This window comes from Acanthochromis polyacanthus, chromosome 8 (assembly GCF_021347895.1).
Source record: "Acanthochromis polyacanthus isolate Apoly-LR-REF ecotype Palm Island chromosome 8, KAUST_Apoly_ChrSc, whole genome shotgun sequence".
Lineage (NCBI taxonomy): Eukaryota > Metazoa > Chordata > Actinopteri > Pomacentridae > Acanthochromis > Acanthochromis polyacanthus.
The window spans coordinates 6,635,677-6,656,661 of NC_067120.1; the positions used below are offsets into that span (position 1 = coordinate 6,635,677).

General features: G+C 42.3%; 1 protein-coding gene across 1 annotated transcript in view; it reads right to left on the reverse strand.

Annotated features, from left to right (window-relative positions):
* Positions 1 to 4,537: 4,537 nt before the first annotated feature.
* Positions 4,538 to 20,985, reverse strand: part of b4galnt4a (beta-1,4-N-acetyl-galactosaminyl transferase 4a) — a 154,532-nt gene continuing 138,084 nt past the window's right edge. The window contains 13 exon segments of the mRNA XM_051951651.1: positions 4,538 to 6,854; positions 7,037 to 7,163; positions 7,430 to 7,583; positions 8,260 to 8,332; positions 8,424 to 8,577; positions 8,702 to 9,081; positions 9,494 to 10,970; positions 10,973 to 11,032; positions 11,130 to 11,203; positions 11,489 to 11,589; positions 12,139 to 12,248; positions 12,587 to 12,751; positions 15,585 to 15,651. Of these exon segments, the coding sequence (XP_051807611.1) occupies positions 6,740 to 6,854; positions 7,037 to 7,163; positions 7,430 to 7,583; positions 8,260 to 8,332; positions 8,424 to 8,577; positions 8,702 to 9,081; positions 9,494 to 10,970; positions 10,973 to 11,032; positions 11,130 to 11,203; positions 11,489 to 11,589; positions 12,139 to 12,248; positions 12,587 to 12,751; positions 15,585 to 15,651 (3,057 nt within the window). The 3' untranslated portion in view covers positions 4,538 to 6,739.

A 20,985-nucleotide genomic window follows, 5' to 3' on the forward strand; every position in this document is an offset into this window, starting at 1 on the left:
ACCTGGAACATTTCAAACATTTACTACGGCCAGTGCATGGTAACTCCAACAGAGCTGAAATTTGGCCAGGATGTACAGCAGGCATGGCTGATCAAAAGTTATCAAAAGGCTCCGCAAAAGTCTGAGGGCATAGCAATGGCGACCTCTGGAAATTTACAATTCGCCATGAACCAGGAAATGCTGTGTAACTGCCCTGACATGCTCCAATTTGTCTCAAAATTTACATGTATGATCAATGTCCTGCCCTGATCACATTCACATGCTGGTTTAAAGCCATAGTCATAGCACCGCTTGCTGGATGGAAGGAAATGCTCTAAAACTATAGCCTGTGCATGCTCCTATCTGCTTGAAACTTAACATGTGTGATCAGAGACCAATCCTAATCACGACCATAGGCCAAAATACACTCTCGGTCGCAGCACCACCTGATGGATGGATAGGAAAAGCTTTATGACTGGCCTGTACATGCTCAAATCTGCCTGAAATTTTACATGTGCGATCAGAGTCCAACCTTCATCACGTTCACGGTTCAACATGCAGTCTCGGTCGAAACACCACCTGGTGGACATGCATGGACTCGCCGACCAGCAAGGATGTGAGAACCCGTCCAACGCTGCTTGCAGCTTTAATTGCTTTTACTTTTTCACTCCATTAAGAGGCTGCTATCTGTTTCAGGAGTCCAGCCAGATGGTTTGTCGGCCCCAGCTCATGGCAGCAGTGTTGCTAATGGACTGGAGAGTGAAAAAACAACAGCAAGCGTGAGAAAAAGCCCACAACTGAGTGGCAAGAGTGGAGGTACAGAACACCTGGCACAGTGGGGAAACCAGGAGTTCATAATGCAAACTGCTGTTTTTTTTAATGACCTGTTGAAAATGGAGAAAATGAATGACATAATAATGAACCTCCAAACTTTTGACCTCTTGTAGATCAGGTGTGTTTGTTTACAGCATTTCTAAGCTTCTGTTGAAGATCAGCGACGGGACTTCGTTCTAAATATTGGCAGCCATCGACTATGTGCTGAAAATAAGGCTGCTGGATTGAGCAGTAAAGCCAAGAGCAAGGTCAAATGCTAAATAAGAGGAAGCTGGCACTGGAGACACCCAAGGTAAGCTTCCTTCACTGCACCCCACCTTCATGCCAAACCTCCATGACCTAGGCCAAGATCAATAACGCAGTTTGAAGAGGATGGACTGTAAATAGAGACGATGGATCCTGTCGAGGAGGAAGCTTTGACCAGTGATGACCTCTGACTGGAGCAGCAGCATCTGATCAAGTTGAACGTCAATGGCTGTCAGTTTGTTCACGACAGATTTTTAGATCATGTCGTTGGAACTGTTGTGGAAATCTGGATGAATCGCATCAAAAACAGTCAAGGTGCAACAGTATAGATAGATAGATAGATAGATAGATAGATAGATAGATAGATAGATAGATAGATAGATAGATAGATAGATAGATAGATAGATAGATAGATAGATAGATAGATAGATAGATAGATAGATACTTTATTAATCCCCAGGTAAAATCAACGGACCTTAAACCTTACTGGTTTGTTTCACTGGCAAGACTGCTAAAAAAAAATGCATGTAAAAGAAAAACTTCTGAGCTGATGCACTGATTGAATGGGTGAAGTCTTGGTATAATCCATCCCTGCAGCGTAAATCTGAGCAAGATTCATATGGTTTTTTGAAAGAGGAAACCAACCAGTTTTACTTTTTTGTATAAACCACATTAGCAGATAGCACCCTGTCACCCAAGTGAATATTTCTTTGGTGAAAACAAAAGCATTACTCACCCACATTTACACAGCATACAAATCAAACGCAGCACTTGGGGGAAATGCAGAATGTGTTAGTCATAATTCTGCTTATCTCACATGTGTGACATCACATTTTAGTATATAAACTGGCCCATTACCACCTCTGTAAGTTATATGCAACATCAGAATGTGTTGAACCTGGAGCCGGCCAGCTGCTCATATTAATCAAACAGCCCACTTCCCTTTATGACACCAAGCTAATAGTCATAAACGCTCTTATGGGGCTTTCTAATAGTGTAGACGTTACAATCAGATTCATGGTGGCGTAAACTATTACATTTCATCTTTATCACATCCAGCGATCACTTCTTTTTCATGGACCTCGTTTATAACGGCCAGACAGCTTGTTGCACAATGAAATTCAAAGCATTCTATCGACCAGGGAGATCTCACACTCCGTTTACTTATATTTACATATATTTAGTTTTCCCACTACAGGCAAGCAGGCATGATGAATGTATGGCCCTGCTGGGACACAGAGCTGGTCTGAGATCAGGCAACTTCCAGGCTTTACTGTAAAGTCTGGAGAGGGAACATTTTATTCCGTTTTAGCTCAACGTGACAAATAAAGGCTCTTTTCTTTATATTCATTATTTAATAATCTGTTATCAGTCAGAACCCTGGCAAACTTATTTTCATCAGTTTTTTTTAGTGGAAGTCACAAATAAAGGAGCTCTTGGTTTTTACCGGCATTACTGAGTCAAAAGCTGCTGTTTCAACTCAGACACGTTCACATGCATCCACAAACCTCACAGCACTCAAAGACCCACAGACAGGAGGCCGGCTGGGTCGAGGCTCGGCGGCGTCCTCAGACTCATGAGTCGGGGAGTCGGTGAACTTGTTGCTCCGGTTTGAAGGCCTCGGTGTGCTCCAGTATAAGTCTACATAGTCGGTGTTGGCTTTGAACTGCAGCAACTAGCCGTCATCAGGTGGACCGGCTCATCCTCGTAGAATCCTCCTGTAGCCTTGAGGGGACCACAGGAACATTCAGCAGCTGTTGGAGTTCTTCCTGTCAGGCTGGTGGTAGAACGGCTCTGAAGAATCTTGTACTTGTCTTATGGGGAACAATCTAACAGCCTAAACTATTAACAGCGGTGTAAAGAAGCAAACACACAGACATAGATTAGGACTCAAACTAGATTTATTTTGGAAACCAAATCAATTCAGAGGCATTTGCTCACACATGTGGCTGAATAGGAGGCCGTCCAATCGGATTCGAAGTCTTCACTCTGTAGGTTGTTTGTTTGGTGAGACTCTTGGATGTGGATGTTTGATGGTCTTCCTCTCTCGTACCAGATGATTCATCTATGAATTCAGCAGCTACAGACTGAAATGAAGCTCATGCTGCTGGTATATAATTCCTGTTCTAGATTAAATGTTCAGAACTCACCTTGAATGCATGCTGTCTGCTGTCTGATAGTTTTTCTCATTATAGTCTTTAATAAAGTCTTTTCCTCATGTCAGGATGTGGTGAGACTCTTTCTCAGTCGCTGCAGACGTCCCTCATTGTGCATCTCCAGAGAAGAAACAGAAAAATTGCTTCAGCATCACAAACACTCTCCAGCATTGAGAGTTTTTCCAAGAATTCATTGTGTTGTGAACTTTGAAGGAGCAGAAACTTTACAGCTGCCAAAGATATGAGCTCCAATTCTGGATGTTTTAGGAAATTAAGTTCTCTTAGCCTCCCCCTTTTTGGTGCTGTTAGTCAAAGCAGAAGACACAGTTTGCATGCAGAGGGGGCCGCAGGAGGTCAGCACTTGCCTCATGCAGAGCTCATGTAGCCGTGATGTGGACACTATTACCTCATGGACTCTCTGTGTGTGTGCAAGGCAGGCGTGAAGCCAGACCACCACCCAGAACAAAGTCGCACACTTGGTGGGGACTAACAACTCTGCAAATGTGGTCCAAAAACACGTCAGCTCAGTTGGAAATGTAAAATGTTAGTTTCATAATGTTTGCTTTTCTTCCAGCATTAGTCATAAAACACAATGAATGTCAGGTTAGAGGAACTGAACTAATAATGGGCAAGTAGATGTCAGCAGCAGAGAGAAAACAGTGAGTGTTTTAACAAGATATCATATTTACTTGTCTAGTTTTTGTAGTTAGAGATTAAAGTGCACCAGAGGCTGCTTAAAACTTGTTAAAATATACCTGAAGTAGCGTTGCAGTATACTTTGAGTATTTCCTATTTCAGCTAAATTTTTTGCAGTATATTTGTTTAAGGACCCCAAGTGTTAGATTTGACAGTTGAACAGAAACTTCTGAGTCACACATTTCTGCTAGGATGTGTGGTGAATTCTATGGAATTTATAGAAATCTATTTAGCTTTATGAAGTCACCTGGTTTCCATCATCAGATTTAGGCACATATATGTGATCAGAGCCTGAGTGTTTGTTCGTGTGTGTGCATGTGCAGGAGGGTGATTTTGAACCTATTTATTCATATTATGCTTTCATTTACGGCAAATCAACCCACCTCTGCACAAGCTATGCATTTAATTTCTTTAATTTCGTGTGTTTCCAGCCAGCCAACCACTGTACCTCTGCACATACATGTGCTTATGTGCGCGGGGCTCCACCATGTGGTCAGATAGAGAACGAAGTTTTTTTTTTGTTTTTTTTACCCCTCTGCTGGTATACTTCATTAGATTTTGAAGCATTTTGACAAATGAATATAAACGAGACAACAACAACAACAAAAACAGCAAAGAAACACAGGTAAAATATTATCTGGACGTAAGCATAAAATTTTATTTGCAAAAAACCAACAAATCAAAATAAAAGTACAATACATTCTTAAAACCTTTTCTCTACAAAACAATTTCACAGAAATTACCTTGGAATGTATATTCCTTTTTTTCATTTAGTTTCTTTATATATATAGTCTTATATTTAATGTGTTGCTGTCTTTTTAAATAGTCCCATGTCAGTGTTAAATGGTATACAGTAGAGACCTTTTTTGTAGAGGCAAAAAAGGATCTTGGAGGGCATTTTGACAATCATATAGTCAATAACAGATCATTACCTCTCATCCATGTATATGTCCAGCCCAGAGCCCTCCAGCCACTCCCCGTCAATATAAGTACCATGTTGCATAAACAGAGGCATTAGGAGCCTGGCCTCCAGCCAAAATAACGGGAGCAGGTGGGGTCCTGCATGACTGCAGCTGCCACTGAGTCTCCATCACACCTTCTGTTCCCACTCAGTAGTCATTCTTAACATTTCTTCCTCTATGTCTGTCTCACCAGCAGTAGCCGAGCACTTCACATCATCAAAAATTTCTGCTCTACCCATTCCTATTCTTCTTGCTTTTGACATCATACAACAAACACACTGACACATCTGTAATTCATTAAATACAACCATATTTCCCTCTTTTTTACAGTGTATCTAAATTTACAGTGACATTACAGCTTGCTGATAAATAATGTTGTATTTCTGTCTCTCCCTGCCCTCTTCGGTCAAGAGAGTAGCTTAAAAACTGCCTGCAGCCAAACCCTGATAAAGGCACACATTTGTGAAAACAGCCATGCCTTGCCACATTGTGTCCGACATATGAACTGGTCTCCCTTCTGTTAGAGCTTCTTACAAGCTTAAGAGAAGAGTGTCAGTATATTCAGTGCTAAGCATTCCCTGTCTCTGTGGTGTTCTAATTTGAGAAATAAAGGTTTCATCCCTCAAATCCAACATTTGAAATGCAACACCCAGCTCAGAAAGTGTTTAATCAAATTTTATAATAACATTAAATCAAACGTCAGAAAGCTTTCCGTTGTCCTCTGCTCTCCTTCTGTTCCAGTTGACAGTAAAGTTTAACATTTGAAGGGAATGGATGATATTCAGTAGAGTTTAAATATGTGAACAATTCACAAATTTAGTGTTTTGGAAAAGAAAATAACATCCCAAATATTAGTGCATTCTTACTCAGTCAGGACAGAGTTCTTAAATAAGTACCAGCAGAACAAATTTAAGTTAATAAAACAAAAATAATCAAGTCATAGCCAATACCTGCATTAAAATGAATGTAGTATGCTAAACTGACATTACATACGCACAGCAGCATGACATTGGAGAGGATAAAGGAAATAAATTGAAGACAAAAGAGACACAGAAGGAGAGAGAGGGACAGAAAGAGATATAAATATGACATAATCTGTATCTGTTTGGGAAAAAGGGCTTTTCCTGATTAGAAAACTTTCATAATATCAGGTGTAAGGAGAAGTTCAGCACCTCAGTCATTCCAGTAAATGATATCCAGCAGGTAGCAATTTGATGTATTTAGAAATGCTGCTTTTACCAAACACAGAGTTCCTCTACTCGAGCTACGCCACCATGTCTGAAATCTATCTGAATAACATTGACACACATTCGATTAGGCTCCCACGTGAGAGCGTGTTAGAAAAAAGATCTTAGGTTGTCTTCACATCTCCTTGTTAGAAAAAAGGTGCTTCCTGTCATCCTAAGCACACACACGCACACGCATACGCATACACACACACAAGCGGCAACATACCCACGCATACTTATATATATATATATTTACACTTACCCACACATACAAACACACACTCACAAAAACAGCTGCTTTCCAGTCTGTCTGAAAACATTGCACCAAAAAGGACAGAGAGAAGGAGAAACAAAAATATCTCTCTTCTCTCTGTACAGTAGTTCAGTCAGTGAGGCAAAGTGATGACTCAAGTCTGTCTGTGTAAAGAGAACACCTCCAAATTTCTGATTTGGACTCAGTTTCCTCATACAGACAAACGTACAACAGGGCCTGATGGCGAAACACAGGTGTCCCTGAAAGGAGCCGGTTTCAAAAAAAAGGCAGAGTTCAGGCAGTGAGTGAGCTCCTACAGGTCTCTCTCTCACACACACAGTGGATCTGCAGGTAGGTTTAGGATCCTCGCACCAAAAGGGGGCGCTATCCTTTAGGAGTTTTCTTGTTTTGGGCATTCCACATGCCTCTTTTGGAGTGGTAGTAGTGAAAGAAGTTCCTCAAGCGTAGTCTTTCTACTTCCAAACCATTCTGTAGAACCCTACAGGGGTAGGAGGGAGAAATTTGGTTAAAAACTCGCGTTTTATTTGGATAGTTTATTTCTCTATCAACAGATAGTTTTGGTTTTATTCCAGACAGACTGTGGAGTTTGCTGTGCCGAGAACTCAAAAGAAGAAAACGGAACTTGGGGAGTTTTTAATCAGGGTTATGTTGTAAAGTTACCTGTCCAGCAGCTCCCAGTCCTCTCCCCCCCATCGATCTTTGAATTCCTCTGTGTTCATCCCCCCAATCTTATCAAAATCGGACTTGTAGATTCCAAAAAGGCCAAAGCCATTTACTTCCCAGTAACCTGTGAAGGCAAAAAAAAGAGAACTTTGAGCACTGTTTCACCGTGTTGCATCAGCATTATGATAAAAAGAGACTCTGATGCCTCCACAAGTATGTGCTTCTAATGCAAGTGTAGTTATGATATATGTAAATAGAAAACATGCACTATGAATACAAATGAGAACTCAGAGTCAAACTAAAAACTTTGCTGAAAGTTAAAAGGAAGAAAACTATGCTAATATGAGCACAGATGTGTTTGTGCATGCATGCGTGTTATTTGTGTCTTACCATCAGGCTCCTGTGGTGAACTCCCACAGCTAAGTCTCATGACAATGGGAGCAAAAGCGAGGCGTCCTTCTACACAGTGCTTCCTGATGCTTTCCAAGATATTCAGAGGGAAGTGGATGTGCAGGTCACACAGGAACACGATGCTGTGACTATCCTGTCCAGAAAATGAGGACAAACGTTAAGGTACAGCTTCATTAAATAATCTAAATCGTTCCTTTGTCTGAAGAAGAAAGTTGTGCACAGTGGACCGGGGGCATGTGACTGGAAGCGGATGCCCGTGTGCAACTAATGCGGCATTTTAGGATTAAAGAGAGCGGAGACGTCTGGGTTCAGCATCAGTGGCTTGTCTTCACTTCAAGAGCCCGCGGGTCATTTAGACATGAGTGACAGCCCTGTCATCCCATCTTGACAGCACTGACACTCAACTGACGGATCAACGTCTGTCCAAATTTCCAGCTCCTCCAAGCTGCCGTAGGTGGGTGCGTATGTGGGTGTGACAGAGAGACAGGCGGAGAATGGCGTGAGGGCACATGCACAAAAATAACCTGTGAAAGGGACTGAATGTGACAGCTATGGTGCACAAATGACAGAAGAAATGCAGCTATCCGTCTCAGCAACTCCCCATCATCCACATCTGGGCTATGTGGGTGAGGCTCGAAGATAAAGGCTAGCAGTGATATATTCATTATGCATGAGTGTTCTTTTTGTCTGTCCATCAGCCGGTAAAAGGTCATGTGGTCAGTGAGAGTGACTGACCTTCACTGCGTGGCTTTTTTCCCTGCCAGCTCACATATTGTTGTCTTCCCTCTGTGTGTGTTTGCTTTGCTAACCTCAATAGTGTCCACTCCAATCTGCAGTCCTGCTGAGCGCTCAAAGTTCCCTTCTCTCCTAAGATACTCATATCTGCCAACACAAATAGATTCATGAAATCACACAATATCTTAATTTTTTTTCATTTCATATATGTGGGGCTGCCTGTGTTGCATGCACACACCTCGGCACACTGCTCTCCCTAAGCGCCTGCTCCACATCCATGTCCTCGCTCTCAAAGTCGACGATGATGATGCTGAAGTTGTCGTCCTTTGTCTGCCGGTGAAGATTCTCCATGTCGGAGATGAACTGCTGCACCCAGCGAGCTTGGTTTTTCACTGAAGGACAGTAAGGCCAAATAGAAAAGAGCAGCAAGTTAGGAAAAAAAAAGAAAAGAAGTGAAAGAAAAGACAGTCCCTTTCATTATGTTTTCTGGTGCTGAATCCTTCTTGGATGACTGACCTGGCACCACAAAGTGCACCATGACATCCCTCCTCCACTGCAGCATGACTGGCTGGCAGAGCAGAGGCTTTGCGTAGGCAGTGCTCCAGGGCGTCGCTCCCGGCCGGATGGGGGACCTTGTCGAAGGAGGTGGTGGTGGTGTGGTGACACCGGGCGTGGCAGAGGAAGGTGCCGAAGCCGGTGCCGACGCGGGGGCAGAGTCTGTATTCTCTAGACTTTCCTCTCCTTGCCTGCCGCGGTGAAGCAGCAGGTAAATGTATTCCGACAGACGCACCACGCTGCGGCCCCTCTCCATTAGCTCCAGCTCTACAAGGTAGCGGTTCCCTCTCGCCGAGTCGCGTCGCTTCTCCACATTGATGATTCTCAGCAGGGTGTAGATCCTGAGGCAGAGATAAAGAACATCATGAGAAAACAGCGACAGGCTGCAAATACAAAACACTGTTTCTTGCATCATTCTCACAACGGTGTTAATTATCGTTTGTGTATTGGTAGACCACTTTAAAAAAAAAATGGATGAAAAGAAGAAAGGAGCACAATGAAAACAGAGAGAAGCCACCTCACGCAAGGAACATCAAGGTTTGTAAGCACTACAGCAGAAAATGGTAATCAGCACACTGAGGTCTGCTAACAAGACGTCAAAGCACCGGGGCATGACCAACATGCTCTGAGTAAAATTACTTTGATCTTCACATAACGGTTAACATAAAAAACACATTTGAACTTACAAGGCTGCAGGGAAACATAAGACCTCTTTGTCTCACATTATTCACACTCGCTCGGATTTATGCTCACCCTCCATTGTGTTCATTGAGTTTCTCCATGTACTGCGCCAGCACGTCCACCACCTCGCTCTCTGCCAGCTGGAGGTTGCCAGACACATTGCAGCGAAGGTCATTCCAGTCAGAGCGCAGCAGCTCGAAGTCCATCGGATTGACTGAGAAGGTCCTCTGCCAGTTGATGCTCTCTTCTGCCCAGCCCGGACGAGCTTCGACCTCCTCGTAGCTGTAGTCCGACATTTCACCCTCCTCTGGTTCCGGCTCGGGATCAGGGTCAGGATTAGAGCGGTTTGTATCTCGGTCGATGTCGACTGGGTTGGGTTCTGGGTCTGGCTGCTGCTGGGACTCTGTAATCTCTGAAGTCCTGAGGTAAGACGTGACCCGGGATTGACCTGGGAATGTATTTTCAGTGGAGTTTAACCTTGGTGGGGTAACTGGAGGAGGCGGCTCTTGGTGACTGGACAGGTGGATTAGGAGGTCTCCTTTGCTGGGCAGATCCGTCGTGACAGTAGTCTTTAAATCCCGGGGCTCGCCTTTCCTCTTGCTTTTCTCTGGCTGTTTTGCCCCTACTGCTTTGCTAGAAGACTTCTGTACGCTCTCATTCTGTATGTTGATGCTTCCATTGTGAGGAGATGCCTTACCTTCCTTTGTAGGAGGGTTGGGCCAAAGCTGAGGGGCACTTATCAGGCTCCTACCTCCTGTTACACCTCCCCCACCATGTCCTTTGGCACCCAGGTTGACCAGCCTTGTGGTCTTCCCAGTTTGGTACAAAAACACTCCTGGGAAAACCTCTCTTGGGTGTCGAGACATCCTCTCCTCCCTCCTTTCTCGTCGCTGCTCCCTCTCCCTCTCCCTTTCCTTTTCCCTCTCCCTGGCAGGCCTCGGTCTGGTGATGTAGATCTTGTTTTCTTCTTTCTTCTCCTTCTTGTTCCCAGAAAGCTTATTATTATCATGGAGGTTGTTGCTATGGGCGGAGTTGCTGAGGATCTGCCTGGCTCGGCTTGCAAGGGCAGATAGGGAGGACTTCTGGGGGAACAGAAGCGAAGACTTGCTGAGTTTAGGTCGCGCCTCAGCTCCCTTTTCCGCTCCTGCACCACCTGTTCCTCCGCCTTTCCTGACAGGATCCAGCTCTGCGGGATCAGTGTGAATCCAGGAAAGAGAGCGACCCCTAACCACGCTGTCCATATCAGGTTGATGAACTCTAGGTTGGGCCTCTTTACTGCCAATCCGAGTGTCCTGTCTTATGCTTCCCTTGGTATGATCTCTTCCCCAGTCTCTGTCCAGATCCCTACCCATGTGCCGATCGCTGTGAGGAAAGTGTCTCCTTTCTCTGCGGTGTACGATGCTATTGACTGCTCCTCCCTCTTCTTCATTGGGGTCTTCCTCCTCTTCCTCCTCCTCTCCGCCGGCTTGAGTGGGTCCCGGCTTTGAGTGCTGATGGGAGGGGTTAGATGTGTGGCTGGTCTGGCTGGGATGAGATGGCTTTCTGGGGACTGTGTGCCAATGATCTCTGCTTCGTCCTCTGTATCTACCACCTCCTCTTCCTCTAGGAAATCTGGAGCCATGAAGGAGACTCAAAGTTAAACAAGCATGTACACATATGTTTATATATACATATGTGAGCGTCTGTGTGTTTGCTCATTATTAGTTACCATCTGGGTTAGGGAAGAAGAATGGTCTGTCATCTTCTTCCTCATCCATCTTCATATATTTGTAGAAACCAAACCTGGCAGAGAAAAGTGAAAACAACACACACACACACACACACACACACACACACACACACACACACACACACACACACGTATTAGCAGCAGGTTGAAGTTTCAATGTGCCTCGCGGCATAATAAACTTAATCTCTTAGCGAGAGGTTGCACGCATGAATCACTGCCATCAACTTCACAGACACTTGGCCACTTATTCTGCATAATCAGTGTACTCGCTCATATATACAAGACAGAGACAAATGCTCCCTTAGCTCTCTGAGAGATAAACAAAATAGTGCCCTTACTTCTCTAAGTAGATAGGCGACTCTCTGTAGAAGCATTTGTTCTCTCGCTCCATGTGGGTGAGACGTGTGAAGTCATTGGGGTAGACGAAAGACAGATAGACCTGAAAAATAATCAAATGTCAGTCGAAAACTGCAATGACACCACAAAACACGGATAGAAGCAGCTGATTTCCATTTGTCACTACTCTCTGAGGTTCAGATGAACATCAGTGTTTTACTACAATCAGCCCTTTAGCATAATGCTGCATTTTGTTAAGGAGATTCCTGTCAAATCTAACATTTGCTGCGTAACTCATGATTCCCATTTCCAGTTCATGTGCAGTTGCTGCAGTAACTTGTGCTGCCCTAAAGGGGGGAGCAGCGCTCAACACTACCCGCAACCTTCTTCCTCTGAGCTTTGTTTGATACAAAGGGAGAGATGCAGTGGTAATGTTCAGACCAGCATAGATGTAGCTTCTCTGTTCTCACTCTACTTGATCTGAATACTACTCTGAGTTTGTAATGAGCTACTTTTTAGCAGGTTAAAAGGGAGGCACTTCTAACGACCCTGCAGGTCCAATTTAAGCAAGAGCAAGCAATTAAAATGCACACTGTCTCACACAAAGTGATTCAAAAACAGCAGTCTTTGACCAGGGGGGATGGCTACTTACAAACTGCAGGCCCTGGTATCTGGCAATAGGAAAATCTTTGACTACGTAGGTTGGAGAATATAGACAGGCTGGAAGAACGTTTTCCAGACGAGACGGGTCAATCATTGGAGCTGAGGAGAGAAACCGACAGAGAAGGAGGGGGAGGTAAATATTTGACACCTCAGCCAAACAAATATGTGTGTTGGATTTTGTCTTAAACAAACACAGGAGTCAGAAAGGTGAAAGATGATCAGGGCAATGACAGAAAAAAGGAGGAAAACACACCAAAAATGGAACACAGCCAAGCCAGACGAAACGACTGTCTGAATACAGCTAAAATGTCAGCCGCAGAGACTGAGAGCCAGACAGTCTATCAGGCAGTTAGAGAAAACAACAGGTCAGAAAATCAGGATGGGAAGCAGGAAAAAAAAAGAAGGGGACAGCACGAAATGATGAGTGGCAGATTTACTGCTGTAGAAGGTGTCCCTGGGATCCGGCTTCAGCATATCAGCGCCGTGCAGCACAACGCTACCTCCCTCCAGACCCTGGGGCTGAGACTCCTCCGGGAGACGGATATGACTGGCCAAGGTCTGTGGGATGTGATCCACACTGTTCATCTTCAGACTAGACTCATCTGAAAGAATGAAAATGTGATAGAGAGGTAAAGAGCTAAAGCAGACATGGTGTAAAAAAAGGAAGAAAAGATCCATAGCTGCATTTGCTGTTTTGATGCTCTTAACTGACAAATTTGATGTTTACTGTTGGAATGAAAATGTCATCAGTGCCGCGATTATCGTAAATCTTTACCGTGTATGAAAAGAACGGGTTAAAAAAAGGCAAAAAGAGAGGCAGAAGAGGAAGGAAGGAATGAAAGGAAGCAGCGGAAGAGGGGGAGAACAGTAACAAAAGCTGAAGAGAAAGGTTAAAAAAAGTTGGAAGTAAACAAAACAGAACAGAGCAGAGTCATAATTATACCAATCGATAGCGGGGAAGGAGGAGAGAGCACATGTGATTAATGGCATGTCAGGAGCAAGGCCTGATGGGAGAAATGCTTTATAATTAACAGGGTGGTCAGCATCATTTCTACCCTCCAGAGGGTGGAGTGTGCACAGTCACCGTGTGTGCTTGTGTGCATCTTGTACACAGCATTTCCGAACTTCCTTTTTTCTAACAATGAGACATCTGTTGATCACCTTTCCTGGTTTCTAGTACACACAAGCTTTTCCAAGACTAACTAATTATCTACATTACTGAGATCCTCAAAACAAGGCCACAGACAAACAAAACAATGGAGCTACCTTCGCTTTCTCTGGGTAAATTTGCCTCTTGTTTCGCATATTATATATCAGGGTTAGCATAAAAACCACAGCTTGAATTTACACACAGCACAGATATTGAGCTGGAGCCTCTCCATGGGGTAATACCATACGAACATAGATACTCTTTATTGTTTTGTGCTTATTTGTATTCCCTTGCCAGCGCAGTAAATGTCAGAGATTATGTGGTTGTGATTGTGTAACTTCACGCATTAATGGCTGACATCGAGGTTGCAGTTTTATGTATTTTCACTGGCAAGTAGAGAAAAACAATAACATATACAGGATTATTATGCTAATAGGGAACTGTATGTGGTGTGCACATACGAGAATTTATTTCAAAACTGTGGTGAACTGTTCTGCTAGTCCAGTGACAAATATGCTGAAAGTAACAGTAAATAATGCTGGATTTAAGAAGAAGGAGGAGGGTGAGGAGGAGAAGAAGAAGAAAATAAAAATGAAGACGAAGGAGAAAAGGAAGAAGAATACAAGAGCATGAACAAGAAAACCATTCGCAAAGTGTTCTGTGAATTTGCTGCTAAATATGAGCCTAGTTTAGGATCACTCCTCAGGCTAACAAATGTCAAAAATATATGTGGATGTACAGTCATTGTACAATGCGACAGTGGTTCCTGAGCCACCCATCTCTTAGCTTTCAGCTACAAGCCTGTAGCAGGGAAGTGCATGGAGCATGGGCATGATTTCCCCAAGTCATGCCAAGAAATGATATGCTTCTTATTACAACTGCTGAAAAACACAATAATGTTAACCAAAAGCCAGGCAGACACCTAATTAAACCGAGCAGCAGCGAGAACAAGTGTCCTGGAATAGATGAATAAATGTTTTTTTTCCTCCAACAGGAATGAATATCGAGTACTTTCCAGTGTGAGAGAATGGAGAAATGTAGTGAGGGAAAGAGCGTGACATAAAGGGAGGAGAAGGGATGAATGGGTGGAGGGAGAGTGATGAGGAGATGGTGACCTCATATACCGTATGTTCCCTCATTCTTCTCTGACATAACTTGTCATAAACAAGGAGGCAGGACTTGGCATACATCCACAGCTTTACCCAAGACGACAAGTCCACACATCATTTTCAATGCAGCTGGTTTTCTCCCCTGCTAACATACTGAATCCTTGTGACACATTACTATTCTCGGAGCTATAGAGGTTAGACGTTTATTCAGGAGCCAGTGTTCCCATCTTTGCTATGAATGACACCTATAGATAAAAATAGAGTATCTATTAGATTCTCTATCTTTGTTTTGGTCCCATGTAGAAGATATTTCCTGTGTGACATCTGCAAGAAAGCCCTATTCTCAAGTAGTAGACAATAATGAGAAAATAAAAGTTGACTCTGTGACAATAAATTAGAGAATTATTCCAATTTATTTTACACACTTGTGGAAAAAGAAAATAAGCAGAGTCAGTGTTCCTCCGTCCACTTAAAGATTTATAGTACGCTATTAAGAAACCAAGCTGGTCTTGAGAGCAACTAAACGTTTTTGCAAAATATATTAACTTGAATCCAGTTTTTTTTACTGTGCCTGACAAGCATCATATTCCCAAAATATGACTATCACCTGATTTTCACCTCCTGTCACGAGCTGCATTGCCACATCTTGTTCGCTCAGGGCAATATTTGTATTCATACCCCATAAAAATGAGTTTTAGGTGCAACTTGTGGCTTGGTAATTGTGGCCTTACAAATATCTTATTGCAATCATAATGACACCAAGAAGGCTGACAGAACAATCTCATCAAAGCTATTGAATCATGATTTTTAACCTTGTACTTATTTACCATCATGTCGTGTAGCTGATGTGATTACATATGTCTGTATGCATATTAAACATATAGTCCAGATGGCCTAAATGGTTTTATATTTGATCAGATTTTTCTGATAATGGATACTAGATTGAACTAATGAAGTTGCTGGTTTAATAGCATGATTTCTTCTTAATATAGGGCAACTTCTCAGCTGGACAAAAGAACATCATTTTCTAGTACCATGTGTCCCGTGTCTCTCATGCAAAGCTCACAAAACTAGTGAGTCCATTTTAAAATTCATCACTACATTTAGTTTATTTCCACGACAAGATGACAGAAAAGCTTTCCATGCAGTATATAAGCAGGGATGAGCAGTTCTTACCTGTGTACAGGGAGATGTAGGCCGAGTCTATCACTTCATATTTCAGTCCGGGGAGGAATGGACGCCACTGTGCGAGAGAGAGTAGACAGTGGGAGAAAAAAACAGGACTGAGTGAGAAGAGAAAACTAAATGCCAACATGTGGAAAGTGTAAGCTGAGCAGAAATCGTCCATCACTCTTTTGCCGGCTAAACTGTGACACTCTCCGTGTTATTGATCTTAGCGACATCACAGGATCGATGTGATGCTGGCTTTTTTGTATAAACACACTTACACAGAGAGGGGAGAGGAAACACAATGGCAAATGTGGAACATGAACGGAACAAGAAATGTGACGCCATGAGGCAAACAGCAGCGAATAAACAGAGAAAATAGATGGTGAACAATGCCAGAACATGGAGGTATGAATAGGACGGTGACGGGCAGGGGTAGAAAAATAAGATCTAGCAATGACCTGAAACCAGAGAAATGTAGAGAGAGAGAGAGAGAGAGAGAGAGAGAGAGAGAGAACAAGCTGCAATTCTTTTAAATAGATTTCACAATTACCTCGTCACTTCTGGTTACTCAAGATATAATCACAGGAGACAGGTCATTTTCCAACCTTCGGCTTGAGAATACAAATATAAACACCCTCCTCAGGCTCATGCAAATGTGTGTACGCACATGTGTATGCATAACAAACAAACACAGCGTCTTAGATTCTGTGGCATTTTGTCAGAAATGCAGCTCAGGTTGTAGCATCAATTTCTGACGCAGAAAAGCCACTTGTTTTGTACCATATCTATAGTGCATTCCCTGTGATTCACACCCATGCTGACACACTGATACAGAAGCCCACAATCCCACAGAAGTGCACATATATAAGAACAACAAACAAGGACACGGTGTAGCGTCATGCTGAGCAGCAGCAGGGAGCAGCTCCGCAGGCCACCAAAGGCTTCGGTACTGTTCCGTTACTTCAGGGTGATCGTCTTCAAGGTCAGACGAGAAGGCTGTCAGAGGCAAACTCAAGGAAAGGACAAAAAGGCAGAGACTATGTATGAGTTTAAAAGATTTGGTTTTACCCGAATGAAACAACAAGTTTAGTGTGAAGTCTTGTCATCGGAGGTGGCAGTGTTGCACAAACAATACCAGGAAATTGAATCCGACACAGATAAAAGAAATTCAGCCAACATTCACTTTAGTATCGACGCCCATGCTTTTCCTACTGCGAAATGTGAAAATTATTTCTGTGAAAAATAGTCTAACACCCTTCTCCAGTTTCCAAGATCCCACAGGAAGGGGCGAGGAAGCAGAAAGTAGGCAAGTCTTTCCACTCATCCTTTGAGATGCGTCAGAAGGACACTACTAATCACAAGTGAGCTCTCAGCCACTGGGAATTTTACTTGAATTTTAAAAACAACTAAATCTTGAACTTGGAAAAAGCAGTTTCACAGAACCCACATACTCCCATGGCAGGGCCTACTTTCTAGCCTTATTCTGAAGCTTTTGATCACATCTCTCAGTCTTCCTCTAGATCTCTTCATTTCAACACCATTTTGTTCTACTGTGGCTACAACTGTAATTGGTTAGCAGCATATCTGCAATGGAAAATGAAAAAAAAAAAAAAAAAAAGAGTAGTCGTCTCTCCAAAGAAATGCAACTCAAAGTGTCTTAGCTTCACAGCTCAAAGCTGAGAGCGGCAAATGTTTTTGCTAAATTTCAAATGAGAGTTGATTTGAAAATTTCTCTTGTTCGTCGTCTGGCCTCATGTATTTCGTTATTTCTTCCTATCTGGTGTGTGTACATTTAAGATATGCACGTACACAAAGTATTTTTTGAGGGCGTGCGAATGCAAGTGTGTTTCTTCTGCAAAATAGTGCGGAGAGGAAGCCGCAGGAAGGAGTCGAAGCCTGCTCACTGGCCCTAAAAGTTCAACAGAGAGGAAAAAAAAATCCATATCTAAGGGAAAATAATAAAAAAGTACCAATTCCAGAACAAAATGACAATAGCAGCCAGCAGTGTTGTTTCATCCGGGCTGGACCACCCACTGACTTATGAAGGCTTGATATCATTTTCAATCAGCTGACTGATAGTGGGTACTCGTCCCACTCCTTGTGTGTGGTTTGATGCCCATAACAGTAACACACAATCTCTTCCAACTTAAACACACACACACACTCAGGTAGTTTGCCTCTAGTTCCATCAGGCATCGGTTATTTTTTATCCCTCAATGATTAGGAGTTTATTGCTTCTGAGAGAGCAGAGTGCTGGCTGCCGCGTTTGTTTCCTCTAATTCAATCGGTTGCTCCGAAGCCGGAGGCGCTATGGATGTGAAATTGTTTTGTTAATGTGACACATAAGGAGTAATAACATAATGAAACTATCTAACCTTTCCAAGTATACGTAAAAATCGTTCGAGATTTAAGGTCAAATAAGATTAACAGAAAGTAAACACTTCCATTTATTGGACAATGGTCCCATTTAGTATTTTCATGGAAATAAACTGGGGTTTGTTTTTGGTTGGTATCATCTCACCTTTTGTGCTACAATCTTTGCAGGCTGTCCAGCTGTTATCCATGTCCATTTGTTCCAGCGAGGACAGAGCGGTTCGCTGTGTGCTTTCTATCTATTTTTCCTCTCTCTTTCTCTGTGTCTTACTCCCACACACCTGGCTTTAGGCCCAAAGCGGTGTGGTGATAAACAGAAAGAAAATCACCGGCAGAGTGGAGGACAGAACAAGACAGATGTTAACAAGTCTGATGACACATGCCTTGGGGGAAAAAAGAAAGAATAGCCCGGGACTACGCTGCTGTTACTTATCGATTTAGCTTGTATTTATACAGGGTAGTTTGCATATGCTTGCACTTTCATTTACAATAAAATCCTGCCTTTATTTTTTTTAGGGACTAGAGAACCTGGAAATTGTATAAAATTGATTAAAAGTCTCCGCCCTAACACATGAAACATACAAAAGTTTACATACACTTGTAAAGATCATATATATTATGGCAATCTTGAGTGGCTAATGAGTCCTATACCTCTGAACTTCCTGTAATGAAATCATTGAAACCCATGTGTCTTCTATCAGCTTTCTGATCACCTTTAAATTTATTATAGGTCTTCTAGAAGTCAACACGGTCAAAAATTTACACATAGCAATGCCAATATTTGGTTAAAAGTATTTTTATTTTGATAAGACACTCTGGTGGCCATCTACTGTTTTCTGGCAAGCTTCTGGTTGTATTTTGACCACTCCTCTTGACAGAATGGGTACAGTTCAACTAAATTTGGTGACTTTCTGACAGACTTCTTTCTTCATCACAGTCCACAGGTTCTTGATGAGACACCAAAACAACCCCAAAGCATAATACTACCACCACCATGCAGGTTTGATCTCGGGGTTACGTGCCTCATTGTGGCCAAAATGGCGAAATTTCTGTTTCATCTGACCACAGAAATTTCCTGCAGAAGGCGTTGTCTTTGTCTCGGTGATGAGCAGCAAACTTCAGTGAAATATTCAAGTGCTGCTTCTAGGGGAAAGGCTTCCTCCTTGCCCGGCAGTCTCTCATTTTCATAAGATCTATAATAAATCTATGAAAGAACCAAAATGATGAAAGTATGATGATATAGGAGTCATTGGAAACTCATGACTGCCTTGACTCACATGGTCTTTACAAATGTATGTAACTTTTGTTCAGGACTGTAAATGCTGGGCACTGTTTTCAGTCAGTCTACAGCTGAATAGTACTAACTATGCAACATTTGCTAAAACTTTAGTGTCCAAGTTACTTTGAGTTTGTCAGAAATAAAACAGTATATTCATGACTGGTCTTTAAAATTTTACATCTTGAATAAGCTTGAAGCTGAGAGGCAAAATGAGAGAGACTGAATTATGCAATTCTGTTCTCTTCGTTGGACTTTTGAAAGCGAGAAAAATCTGAATACACCAACCTCATTATTCAAACAGATACAGAATGTGAATTGCTCTGTAATTATAGACACAGATAGACACAAGATGAACTGATTTAAGCTGTCCAATTTAAATAGACAAATTGAGAAATGGGCTATTTCAGGCATAGAAGAACGGTAAACACTATATGATCTCAGAAAGGCGTGTGTGTTTTGTTAAAAACCCCCTACAGTGGAAAAAAAAAGTCTAGTTTTTAACCTTGGTATCATGGCTATATGGTGTTTACTATATGCTAGAAGGCACATCATAAGCGGGGAGCTTCTTCGATCTGTACGTTATGAAGGAAATAACAGTGTGGAGTTACATCTAAAGCATTTTCAGGCAGGAAGGGATTATTTTCAAGGTGAAAAACTTCTATATATGTAACTTTGACACACCAAGATGAGTTTTTAGGGCTATAATCGATACCTGGAGAGAGACTTGATTTGCTTGGTATTATTATTTAGCCAAGAGTGAATGGAAAAAGTGAGAAAAATATGAAGAAAAAGACATGGACATGAAAAACTCTCACGTAAAGAAAAGGCGTTGAGGATTCAAGTCGAGACCTTTACAGAGTTTGACAGATGCAGCTGAGTTTTGACAGCATCTGTTGTCACATTGCGTGCTTCTCAGGTACACCGTGTGATTCATCTCGGTGGAGGCAGCAGTTACTAAGTTCTTTAAAAGAAAACTCGCAATAGCGGACACAACTCTCATTATTGCCAAGACTACTAATAAGCCTTGTAAGCTGCTTGTGCACACTTATTATCAGTATGAATAAAAGGCAGAACATAGCACAGTTGCTCTTATTGACCCGTCTGTTACTAGACAACTGTCTGGCCATAGCAACCGTGACTTCACTGAGACTGACATGTTGCTAATAAGCCAAGAATTAGGCCTTCAGGTGCAAAGAAGACAGTTAACAAGCTAATGAGCGTGCACAATAATAACCTCTCTTTGAATAACTGTTCAGTTTAGGGGTTTATTGCCACTTTTTATGCTACCGTCGTTACAGAGAAGTCCTGTAAAGCAACAACTTTTGTTACCAGTTAGAAATAAGTGTCTCATTTAACCCAGAGTATTTACAGATGCGCTAAATGTCCTCTTTGTAATTTAACTCAAAGCTTTTATATCTGCTGTATTATCAACCAACATTACCTCCAAATAATTTTAGTTCAACATTTAGGGATATATTCACTTATTTGCTTTCTTGCTATGAGTTAGATGAGAAGATTGCCTGTAGAGAAATAAATTGAATTCTGCGAAAAACAGAGACATCTGGAGAGCTACTTGCAGAGATCAAGCTCACTCTACAAGACAGCTTAAACTGTACTCCCAGAACATGAATGCAGTCCTTTTGGGGTCTTGCCACAAAAAACATAAAAAAGCATTTTAATTTTAAAATACATGTTTTTGTTTAACCCTCTTGTTGTCAACTGACCTGTTTTAAAGTTTTTGAAAATGTGGGGGAA